Here is a 12,447-nt window from a genome sequence, read left to right on the forward strand (position 1 = left end):
AGGCTTCAGGGCATCTAAGAAAATCCAGCAAGCCCCAGGATCATCTCCTAAAGAGGACTCAGTTGTGGGATTAGAGTGCAACCAGTCCAGAGGTTGCTCAGAAATGGCAGCAGGCTGGTGTAAGCACATCTGCATGCACAGTGAGGTGCAGACTTTTGGAAGATGGACTGGTGTCAAGGGCAGCAAAGAAGCCATATCTTTCCCAAAAAGACATTAGGGACAGATTGACCTTCTGCAGAATGTATGGTGAATAGACTGTTGAGGACTGGAGTAAAGTCATATTCTCCAATGAAGCTCCTGGCTGATTGTTTGGGGCATCTGGAAAAAGGCTGGTCAGGAGAAGAAAAGGTGAGCGCTACCATCAGTCCTGTGTTGTGCCAACACTAAAGCATCCTGAGATTATTCATATGTTTGGTTGCTTCTCATCCAAAGGAATGGGCTCACTCACAATTTTGCCCAAAAGCAGCAAAAAAAAAAAAAGTAAAACACCCTCCAACAGTTTGTTAAACAACAATGCATTTCCCAGCACGATGGAGCACTGTGTCATAATGCAAAAGTGATAATTAAGTGGCTTTGGGACCAAAATGTTAGCTCCATGGCCTTGAAACTCCCCAGATTTTAATCCCATTGAGAACTTGGTCATTCCTCAAGAGGCGGGTGCACAAACAAAACTAATTCTGAGAAACTCAAAGAAGTGATTATGAAAGAATGGGTTGCTATCAGTCAGGATTTGGCCCAGAAGTTGATTGAGAGCATGCCCAGTCAAATTGCAGAGGTCCTGAAAAAAGGGCCAACACTGCAAATACTGACTCTGCATGAAGCTCGTGTAATTGTCAAAAGCCTTTGTTTTATGTGATGTACTGAAATAATTATAAGAAGCTCATACATTTCAAAGATCTAAAAGCAATTTAGCAGCAAAGTTTGTGAAAAAAATTTCAATACTTTTGGCCAGGACTGTAGAATATATTCATGAGGATGGGGCTGTAATGGTATGGCTTGAGGAACAGGAAGGTTGTATTATATCTTTAAAAGAATCAAGCAATCTGCTACAACCTTATCTACGTACCTGGGGTTTCCTCCATCCTTTTGCAGCCATGCCCCACACCGCAGCTCCACTCTCAACCACCAGCCTGGGGTCCCTGACTCTTGCCAGGCCTTCCTGTACTGTGCTGCTGTCAAGTTAATATTCTCCGGACTGGCCTGCATAGTACAGTACGGATAACATGAACTGTATTAACAATAGAGGCTGACCTCTGCATCAGCAAGGACCCCAGACCAACGTCTTAGAGTGGAGATGTGGCATGGTACATGTCGGCTGCAAGGGGCTGGAGGTAGTCCCATGTATGTAGATTGTGGGGTAGTACAGATTGTTTTATTACCTTAAAGAGTAATTGTTAAGCATTAAATACAAAATCAATCTCCTATTGCAGGGTGTTACATATCTGAATAGGATGCCAACAAGGCAAATCAAACATTTAAAATCAATCTTACTTCCCCCCCCCCCCCCCCATATAAGTCTTCCTCTCCCCATGCCCTATAAATGTATGCAGACCTGAAAGAGAAGTGACAAGGCATGCTGAATTAGCCTGAAGCTTCTATTACTCACCTCTGTAATTGGCTGCCTAATCTCATCTTCACTGCAGTGGTCACAGCTGCTGTTAGGAGGGTAGAGGTCATCTGTCACTGTCCTCTGCTTCCCCCCCCCATTCACCAGGGGCATGTCTGCCCACATTCCCCTCCCCATCCTGACCATTGAATGGATACAGGAGTCACACACAATCTCACCTAATAAAGGTTCCAGGTGCTGCAGTTCCCTTCTATACTCTGCAACATACCCACCCCCTCCTATAGTGTAAAAAAAGCCTATAGTAGCAAACTTTTTCTCACATATTTTCTTTATGAATCCCATTATAGACACAGGTAGGGTGTGGGAAGTAGTATTGATTAACACACTAATCAGAAATAAGGATGTGAGATTCTTTCCAGTTAAGCCCTTAAGGGCCTGTTTCCACTATCGCGAATTTGTATAGCCAATACAAGTAGACGGGACTGTTTTCACTTATCAGGATTCCTTTGCGTTTTTTCTGTGCAGAAAAAAATCTGCATGGCGGAGCCATCAGAATGCGAATTGCATACATTTAATAGGGAATTTGCATGAAGTATTGGTATGCAAATTTTCATGCAATTTTGCATAGACTCAATGGAAAAAGCACACAGGCACTGCCATGGTTAAATTCACATACATAGTCATCCATGCAAAGTAATTCAGATATAACCGCATTCACATGAAATTTCCCACCGCACAAGTGGAAACTACTCCTCACACACTATATGAAACTCAGGAACAATGCTCCTTTGCCACTGGATTGCTTTGGTGGCTCACTCACCACCTGCTGCATGACCACACATGTGCCTGTCTGGTCCCCAAAGAATTAAAGGGATACTTCTGTCAAATCGGCGATCAGAGTAAGCAGGAAATCCCGTTCAGAACGGAATTTCCTGCAGGGCTTCCCCGGTCGCCATGGCAACCGGGCGGGATGACGTCAGAGGGAATCTCGATCCGCCCCTTAGCGCTGCCTGGCACTGATTGGCCAGGCTGCGCAGGGGTCTGGGGTGGCTCGGCGGGAAGCGGCGATCGCGTACTACACGCAGCTAGGAAAGTGCTAGCTGCGTGTAGGAAAAAAAAAAAATATGCAGATCGGCCCAGCGGGGCCTGAGAAATCCTCCTGCGCAGGTTACCCCGAATTGAGTTTGGGATAACCGGCAAGGAGGTTAAGTATCCCTTTAAAGGACAACTGAAGTGAGAAATATGGAGACTGCTGTATTTCTTTTTAAGCATCCCTGCTGATCTCTTTGGATGCGGTAGTGTCTAAACACAACAAGCATGCAGCTAATCTTGTCTGATCAGAATGTCAAACTCCTGATTTACATGCTTGTTCAGGGTTTATGGCTTGAAGTATTATGCCTAGTACACACCATACAATTTTCTGTTAAGCCCCATCTACACTACACAATTCTATTTACAATACGATTAAATCTGACATGTCCGATCAGGATTCGGTTCAATTAGATTTGCCATTGTTTTGCAATGGCAAATCAAATCCCGATCAGACATGTCTGATCATAAATAGAATCGTATCGTGTAGATGAGGCTTTAGGTTTCTTGTAATTAGATTTTCTGGAAAGTACTGGTAGAGACTGGTCATTATCTCTGGTGCATAGTCTTCTGGTTATCTCCTGCTGAGTAGAACAATGCTTAATTGCTAGGCAGATAGATGGTTAGATCATTTCTTAAGGGGCCCATACACTCAGCCGATTTTCTGGCCGATCGATCGTTTGCAAATCGGTTGGCCAATCGACCGATCGATGGCCGATTTTGATCGATTGATGGATTTCCATCGAACTGGCAGGGTGGAAAATTTAGGTCGATCTGAGATTGCTTATCAGTTTGCATTGGCCTTAATGGAAATCTGATGGCAGAAAAATGCCATCAGATCGAATGTCAATAGATTTCAAACTGAAATCTATTGGAATTCTATCCTGGTAAAAAATGTTCTAAAAACACATCAGATAGATCATCAGATGCATTTCTTATCTATCTGCTACCAATCTGACGTGTATGGGCACCTTTATGCTGGGCATACACTGGCAGTAGTATCCTTATCAAGCCACTGATGGCTCAATTGATATTAGACAGGTCCAATGACCTGCCAGATAAGATTCTCCGCTCTATCCCCGCGAGTGGGGAAATAGAGCGGCTGATAAGGAGCGCCGGCGGGGACAAGCAGGGATCGATTCGCACACATATCGCGCATTATCATGCAGTGTATGCCCAGCATAACATGTTGGAAATTATCTGGCAGGTAAATCTTCTGCTGGGTACACAGATTTTCTGGCTGATTTAATGTCAAATTGATTTCCAACATGTCAGATTTGCTTTCCGATTGATGTCCGTGCACTTAAATAAGAAAATCAATCGGAAAGCAAATAGGACATGGTGGAAATAATCGATCTGACAGTATATCAGCCAGAAAATTATCGTGTAGCCAGCATTACTGAAAATTGTATGGTGTGTGTATTAAGCATTAGAGGCAGATGATCAGCAGGACAGCCAGGCAACTGGTATTGCTAAAAAGGAAATTATGGCAGCCTCCATATCCCTCTTGTAACAGCTGGCTTTAGCCCTGTACACATGCTAGATAAAGATAAAACTGCTGAGTCCAATTGACCACCTCTGCTGAGAATGAAGTGTGTCTACAATGCGCTCCCCCCTTGCCTTAGCCAGGGGTGGCTACCCCTCATCCTAGAGTTAAGTGACAAGTACCTGGAGGCTTCATCCAGACCCTGTAGTCCAGTGATGGCCAACCTTGGCACTCCCACTGTGACAAAACTACAAATCCCATCATGCCTCTGCCTCAGTTATGCTTAGAGCTGTGAGTGTATTGCAATGATTTATTGGAATTGTAGTTCCTCCGCAGCAGGAGTGCCAAGGTTAGCCATCACTGCTGTAGTCCTTCGCTGTCCTCGTGTGCTTGGTTGTGCTGCAGTTCATAAGACTTGCAACTGCAAATGTGCAGAATGCTCCTGGTAACACAATGGAGCAGACCGAGGACAGCAAGGGTTCTGAAGGACTACAGGGGGCTGGAAGAATCCTCAGTCTTACTGTCACTTAAGATTTCCTTTAAAGTGGACCTGAAGTTAGAACGTCCTCTGCTCTAAAAGATATGCAACAGCATAACAACTTTTAAACAAAAAGTTACACCGGATACAAATCCTAAAATTTGTACTTTCTACTTCCTGATTTATGTGACACTGGGGAGAGACCAGCTTAGTTTGATTAAAGGTAGCCATACACTGGTCGATTTGCCATCAGATCAACCGACAGATCCCTCTCTGATCAGATAGGGGATCGTATGGCTGCCTTTACTGCAAACAGATTGTGAATCAATTTCAGCCTGAAACCGATTCACACTCTGCTGAGCTGCCGCCTGTCTCCTCCCCCCCCAGCATACATTACCTGAGGTTGGCTCCCGGGCGTGCTGTCCCAGTCATGTGGCACCTCCGGCATTCGCATATAACTTACGCTATCACACCAGTGACAACGGAAATTCAAATAGAGCACTCTCTTTGTACTTCCACTGTTGCGACAGCGGAAGTTATACGAGGATGCCGGAGATGCCATGACAGGAGCAGTGATAGATGGGATGCCCGGGAGCCAGCCTTAGGTAATGTATACCTGCGTTGAAAGGCCCCGAATCGTACGCCGCAAGTTACACGCTCCCTACCCGCGGGCGATCGCCGGTAGTTTCCCGCATGGCGCAATCGACGGACCGATTGATATCAGGAGGAAATCAATCGGTCGGGTGGGTTTAGCGCAAACTATTTGACAGCAGATGCGATCCCAGTGATAGAATTTGCTGTCGATCTGCAGGTAATCAGGCCACTGTATGGCCAGCTTAATTCTCCCTCATTTCTCTAAACAGGCTAAACTCTCTAAATACACACAGGGTGTATAAGTTCAGGTTCACGTTAAGGTAAAATATGTTTCTTGTACATCCTATTTGTTAAATTTGTTGCCGTTTCTGTTACAGTTACATGAAGTGTGAAGAACAAGGCTCTGGAGATTTCAACATAAGTACTGCTTTAGATGAGAAGCAGAATTGCGGTTTGAAGACAGACAATTTGCAGCTTCCATTGAAAAGGAAGGCAGAAGATACCAAGGCGGATACTAATGGCTCTAAGAAAGCAAGGAAAAAGAAAAAAACAAACAAATCTTAATGGTGGAACTTTGTAAAATACATATATTTTTGGCAACCTGTTAACGCGATTTATAATAATAAAAAATTGAGAATGGGCACTTTCCAACTGAGTTTCCCTTTATTTTTTCCGCTGCCGTCGTGCCAGTACCCTCTGTCGTGCTCCTGAAGGTTTTGTTGTCACACCGGTCTTGAAGTTACCTTGGAATGGAAGAGGAGAAAGGGCATTTAGAGAAGTACAAGGGCAAAAAAAAAAAAACCACAAACCCCACACCCCTATTACAGAAGATTAATCTTTATCCCACTTTGCCGGTTATTACGAAGTTTAGCTCACAGGGAAAGAATGTTACTATTCACTGTAATTAGCAGTAACCCCAAGCTGTACTTATGAATACAGAAAGGAGGGGACAGTGGAGCCCTCAATCACCCACCTCCCTACAATCCAGCTGCAGCAGCCATCTCTGCAGAGATAGAAGTCTGTCTCTAGGCTGAGATTGCCCTCTGTCATGTGACAGAGTGCTACACCCCCCCCTTCTCAGAGAACAGGAAGACGACTTAAAGGGAACCCAAACTGAGGATATGGATTTTTTTTTTTTTTTAAATAGATGTCTGACTCCTGCTGATCCTGTGTCTAATACTTTCAGCCACAGCCCTTGAACAAGCATGCAGATCAGGTGCTCTGATTGAAGTCAGACTGGATTAGCTGCATGCTTGCTTCAGGTGCGATTCAGCCACTACTGCAGCTAAATCAGGACTGCCAGGCAACTGCTAATTAACTACTAGCCGACCGCGTAACGCCAATGGGCATAGCCGTGGCAGCAACCCCAGGACTGCCTAACAGATTGGCTAAAGTGTGTATACCCCCCCTCAGTATACTTCAGGTATAGTTTTTTCCAGAACATCCCATTAGGAAAGTAAGATCTGGGTGGGAAACCTGAAGTTAATTAGGAATAGAGGATAACTCCTTCACACTAGGGGCGTTTTTGCCCTTTTTAAAAATGCTTGTGCAATGATGCCCTACGAGAGCGTTCACATTTGAGCGGTTAGTTTCCAATCTGCTCAGCAAAGAATTGCTTGTACCTGTTTTGAGGAGATCGCCTCAATGGAAGGTATAGGAAAAATGTAAAATGCTCACAAATTGCTTTGTGCATAGATTGCGTTGAATACATTGTATTCTTTTCCGGGTCAAAGAGTTAACTTCCTGACTTGCATCAAGGAGGGAATTAAAAAATGCTCTGGAAAAGCGCTTAAAACACCCAAGCACAGGGAATAGCAAAAAAAAAAAAAGTCAACACCCAACGCGAACGGAACACAATGTAAACAAGGTCTAAGAGGGGACTAATGAATTGCAATAACATTTTTAGTGGGATGTATTCGGCCTCAAATTAGAGAAAAGAGGATCCGCATATGCATCTCCCAGTGTTTGAGGATTAGGTTTCTACTTACAGGAAACTCTTCAGGCCAATTGCAGAAACTTACCAAATGGAGAACCAGTACTGGCTGGTGAAGAGATTGAAAAAGGGATGGGTGCAGCAGGAGAGCTCTGGCCAAACTGAGAAACTGAAATAAGAAAAATGCCATTCAGTACTCTACCCCCTTCATATATTAGATTTTCTCAAAAGGAGAAAAAAAATCCCTTGGTAAGAAGGTCACATGATCCAAAGATCTATGCACAAACTATAGCTGACAGAGCAGGTGTCATTGAGAACTGTCAACTTCAACAGAGTTAACATTTTTATGCAGTTTTGAATTGGAGTGGTCAAATTCAAGGTGCATAAATTTAGGCCAGAAACCCACTAAGAACAATTTTCTGAATGCTTTAAGATTAGAAAAAACAAAACAAAAAAAACTCTTGCTAATGTAATGCTATGAGTATGATCCCACTTGAGTGACGGGATTTTATAAAAATCCCCATAACACTGCATTAGCTTTGTCAAATCACTATCGATTACAAATTGCTCCTAGTGAGTTTCTGACCTTAAGCAGTTTATCAATGCATATTGTGCAGAGCTATAAACTCATTCCACCGCTAGGTCCCCATTCAAATCTCCCACCGGCTGCATCTTCGGGCCTCTTCAGGCAGTGGTATTTTGAACAGGCAGGGCTCATTATCCAATTTACAGTAATTTGTTAGTTTATTTCATTTTTGTAGATTAAACCCCATTTCTACAATAAAAGGATATGCAATTGTGTGCACAAGCATCATATAAATATTGCTGTAATGCTGGGAATACATCATGAGTTTTTTAGCTTGATAATTTCCCACATGTCCGATCTGATTTTGATCGTTTTTCTGATTGATTCTCAGAACTGGATGAAAATTAAGACAGACAACCTGCAAGTAAAATTTGCTGAGAAAAAAAACTCATATTCCCAGCATAAGACTTAAGCCCCATGAGTTGTCACTAATCGATGAGATGCACATTTCTGCAACTTGAAAATGGACTAAACAAACCCTGCAAAGGTGGAATTTGGTCCATTTTCACACAAGTTGCATAATCCTTATTTGCATCTCATTGCATTTCACTAGTCACTACTGCAACATCCAGCTGAGCTATTATGCAATGTGACATTCATATAGCAAATAGTTTAGTACATTACAAATACTAATTTTATATGCACTATTTAAAAGTACATTTGAGTGTTACCATTGTCAATCCCCATACCAATTCTACATTTATTTTCAAGCTCTTAGCTCATTTAAGTCAATTAATTTGTATGACTTTTGTAGCGTCAACATCAAATTTAACATCAGTGGTGCTATACTCTCCATATGCACTCCCTGCATAGCAGTTAATCTGAAAATTGTGTACATTGCACATAGAGGGTTGTCTATCACCTGTAAACCTGGTTCAGATCAAATTGAGTAATATCTACTAGAACTCAGATCTCCTGCACATCACTCTTAAAGAGACTGGAGAGAGTTTAAAAGCATGTGATTACTGTAAAGCACTATAGTGCTAAACCGCCGCTATCCCGCAGCAAAAACAGAGTGTTTATACCCTCCCAAATCCCTGACTTTCTTGGTCGTGGATTTTGCTGCTCATGGAGGCAGAGCTTATGGCTGCAGCTCTGCCTCCATGCACATCAATTGCCTCGCTGATCTCCGCCTCTCCCCACCCCTCTCTGTGAAGGTAGATTGAGAGGGGCAGGGAGAGGTGGCGATCACCGGGGATTGACGCGCTAAGATGCAGAGCTACAGCCATAACCATAAGCTCTGCCTCATTAGGAAGTGCTCCCCAGAGTTAGGAGAGGGGATTTGGCAGGTATAACCCCCCCCCCCCATATTTTGCCACGGGGGTGCAGCGGTTTAGCACCATCTATAATACTTTACAGTAATCACACGCTTTTAGACTCGCTTGAGTCTTTAAGGTACCCATACACTAGCTCTATTTCCCGTCAACATACAGCAGGTTTGATCAAATCTGTGAAAATCGCTGGTAGATGTTTCATCTGATTATCAGTCGATTCAGATAGAACATTTTGTTCAAATTACCGGTGGGTTGGGAGCGTGTCACTAACGGCATTCGATTTGGCAACTACTCGCAGCAATAATCTCACCTGTACTGCTGACGCAAGTCCCCAGGTCAGTGCTGTCACTTTTTCCAGCTGGCCTTCTTAATGTCCTCTGAACTTCAGCATGCCACAGGACAGGGCAGGAAGTAAAGAAGACTCCAGAAAAACTGACAGTGCAGGACCCTGGAAATTGCGTCAGCAGACAGGTGAGATTATTGCTGCTGGCCAGGAGAGCCCAAATGGGAGGTTTGGGAGCGGCGAGGCAAGCGGCAGCAGCTCCACAGGTTTTGAATAGATTTCATGCTGAAGTCAATTCAAAATCTGTGTGCAGCCAATAGATTTTTCTCTGATCAGAGACTGATCCATCTGTTGGGTCAATCTGGTGGCTATCAACCAGTGTAAGATTACCTTTAGGTTGCCTAGGGCATGATGGATGTTTGTTCCTGTCTGCACCCTCTACATGTACTCCTACCCAGGACTAGTTTTTTCCAATTCTATTTAACAGCTACTCTGCATAAAAAGAAAAAACTTGGGATTTTGCTGTAAACCAGAGATGCACTTTAAATAGAGGTATGCTGATGCTTAGACTGTCCCAACACACTGTTTATAAGTTTTCCTAAACACCAGTATCAGCTGGGTTCTGGTGCATATCACCCCTGACAGAAAAAAATAGCCCTGAAATTTTATCAGAACCAGAAAGATGCCTCTGCCTTTTCTAGAATACCAGAACCTGGCTGATATACATGGGTCTCCGGTTAATCTTATACAGATAATGTTCTGACACATTCCTGTTAGCAATAACAGGCCAGGATGGGCAGCAGAGTAAAGCAGTGCTCTCCCCAGAAATTTTCTCCAACCTGGTGGCATGAAAAAGTAGCTAGGTGAATGAAGGTGGCACAAATTCTGCTTACAGCATAGGAGGAGGAGGCAAGCTGATGACAGCTCACCAAAATTGTTCAGGTGAAGCATCCGGCTAAAAGAGCTTTGGGAGAACATTGTAGGGTGTCCACTTCCTGGCCAGGAGCTTGGTTTTGTTAAGCATTTTAAAGCTGCATTAAGATTCATTACTGCAAAGCTTAGAAGCAGATGCAAACACCTTTTATGTTACATACTTTCAATCAACAAGAGTCTTATATGCAAATTATGGCTTACAGGAAAAAGGGCATGGGACAGTTTACAGTCCAGTAAATCCCAGGTTAAAAAAAAACTGAAGTCTTGTTTTACCTCATTTAGTTCTTCAGCAATAAATTCTAAAGCGGAATCGCCTCATCCCCACGGTAGAAAGATATTTATAGCCCTGAAATTGACCTGCAACATTCTATGACTTTACCTGGCAGCAAAATCTACGCCCTGCAGAGGCAAGACTTTGCACAGTAGCTGCCTCTTATCCAGTCAATCTCCGCCTCTCCCCACCCCTCAGTGAAAGAAGACAGGGGCGGGGAGAGGCAGAGATTGACTGGAGTAGAGGCAGAGCTACTGGGCAAATCTCTGCCTCTACTAGGAAGCAGAATTATGCAAGCCCTGGAACTTTTCAGGGCTATAACTCATTCTGCCACAGGGATGAGATTCAGCTTAGAATTTATTGCTGAAGGATGAAGAACAAAACTACGGTAGGTAACAAACGAGACTTCAGTGTCTCTTGAAATAAGGGACTGTCTACATCAGGGGTCTCAAACTCGCGGCCCACGGGCCATTTGCGGCCCTCGATGCAATATTTTGTGGCCCTCGCCGGCAAAAGCTTCCTTATAGTTCGCTTCAGTGCTCCCAAGTAATCCACCACATCCCTGCCGCTAAACGAGGGCTGCAGAGCCCCCAAATCGCCCGGGGGACAATCCGCCCGCATTTCCTGAAAGAGGCAGAGCTTTCAGCTTCAGCTCTGCCCCTCCTGATGTCAATCGCGGCGCATCGCCGCCTCTGCCTGCCCCTCTCTCCCTTCACAGAGAGGGGCGGGAGAGGCGGCGATGCGCTGCGATTGACGTCAGGAGGGGCAGAGCTGAAGCTGAAAGCTTTGCCCCTTCCAGGAAATGCCGGCGGATTGCCCCCCGGGCGATTTGGGGGCTCTGCAGCCCTCGTTTTGCGGCGGGGACACGGCGGATTACTTGTAATGGGAGCACTGAAGCGAACTATAAGGTAAAATAGGCAAAATAGTTTGCTTCAGTGTGATTTTGATATAAAAATCAATGCGGGGGGGGGGGGGGGGGGGCTGAGGGAATTTTGAGAAATTCTTTATGCGGCCCAGCCTCATCCTGACTTTGCCTCCTGCGGCCCCCAGGTAAATTGAGTTTGAGACCCCTGGTCTACATGATGCAATTTATTCTAATTTTATGCAGCTTGAAAACAAGCCTCGGAATTGAACTGGTTTTCAAGCTACATAAATGAGCATAATTCCATATATATTTGGGAATCATATGCATATCATTGGCCATTCCTAATAACTGCATAATTTTTAGAATTTTTTGTAAAGTGACTTATTATAGGAACAGGAGTACTTTTAGTGGTAGGAAACTCCATAGCATTTTTTTTGCAATCCAGGGAAAGTAGGTTTTAATTTACTCTGAAAATACAGTAGAATGCCGGTTATCTGGAACTCAACCAACCAGCAACCATCCAGCACAAATCACTGGCAGTACTGACAAAAGTTTGCCTTAACCTCTCAGCGCCCACCTAACAGATTGGCAGCCTCAGAGTGGCAGTTTTCCCTCAGCAACGCCATATGAGTCATCTTGCAAGGAACATAATTTGATGGCAGCTCATGTCACTGCACACAGGGAACACTAGCAATCAGCCTGCCAGCGGCCGATCAGTGGGCTGTTTATTTATTAAACATTTATATAGCGCTGACATCTTGCACAGTACAGAGTATATGGTCTTGTCACTAACTGTCCTTCTGATGGGGTAACAAGCTAATCCCTACCATAGGCATATGTATGTAATTTAGTGGAGGGGGGGGGGGGGGGGGAACTATGACCGAACAATAAATCATTAAAGTAGTGAAGAGCAGAATTGTAAAAAAAAAAAAAAAATGGCCTGGTCACTAAGGTATAGAAACCTCTGGTCCTCAAGTGGTTAAAAACAGAAGGTATTTGCGATTATTCAGATTGGAGTGAGCATATGGAGGTGTCTCCCACAATGTATCGATGCTGAATATGCAAATTATCCTGTGTTGTCACCAAGC

The 12,447-nt window shown here is 44.1% G+C and overlaps 2 protein-coding genes across 2 annotated transcripts in view; one reads left to right on the forward strand and one right to left on the reverse strand.

Moving 5' to 3' along the window:
* NSUN5 (NOP2/Sun RNA methyltransferase 5) overlaps positions 1–5,958 on the forward strand; it is a 42,518-nt gene extending 36,560 nt beyond the window's left edge. Inside the window, exon 10 of the mRNA XM_068270099.1 lies at positions 5,592–5,958. Within this exon, the coding sequence (XP_068126200.1) occupies positions 5,592–5,778 (187 nt within the window). The 3' untranslated portion in view covers positions 5,779–5,958. The remainder of the gene's footprint in view (positions 1–5,591) is intronic.
* The window catches only part of POM121 (POM121 transmembrane nucleoporin), a 50,314-nt gene continuing 43,641 nt past the window's right edge, over positions 5,775–12,447 (reverse strand). Inside the window, exons 11-12 of the mRNA XM_068270098.1 lie at positions 7,236–7,316; positions 5,775–5,957 (exon numbers count right to left, since the gene is read on the reverse strand). Coding sequence (XP_068126199.1) covers positions 5,878–5,957; positions 7,236–7,316 — 161 coding nt within the window. The 3' untranslated portion in view covers positions 5,775–5,877. The remainder of the gene's footprint in view (positions 5,958–7,235; positions 7,317–12,447) is intronic.

This window comes from Hyperolius riggenbachi, chromosome 2 (genome assembly GCF_040937935.1).
Source record: "Hyperolius riggenbachi isolate aHypRig1 chromosome 2, aHypRig1.pri, whole genome shotgun sequence".
Taxonomy (NCBI): Eukaryota; Metazoa; Chordata; class Amphibia; order Anura; family Hyperoliidae; genus Hyperolius; species Hyperolius riggenbachi.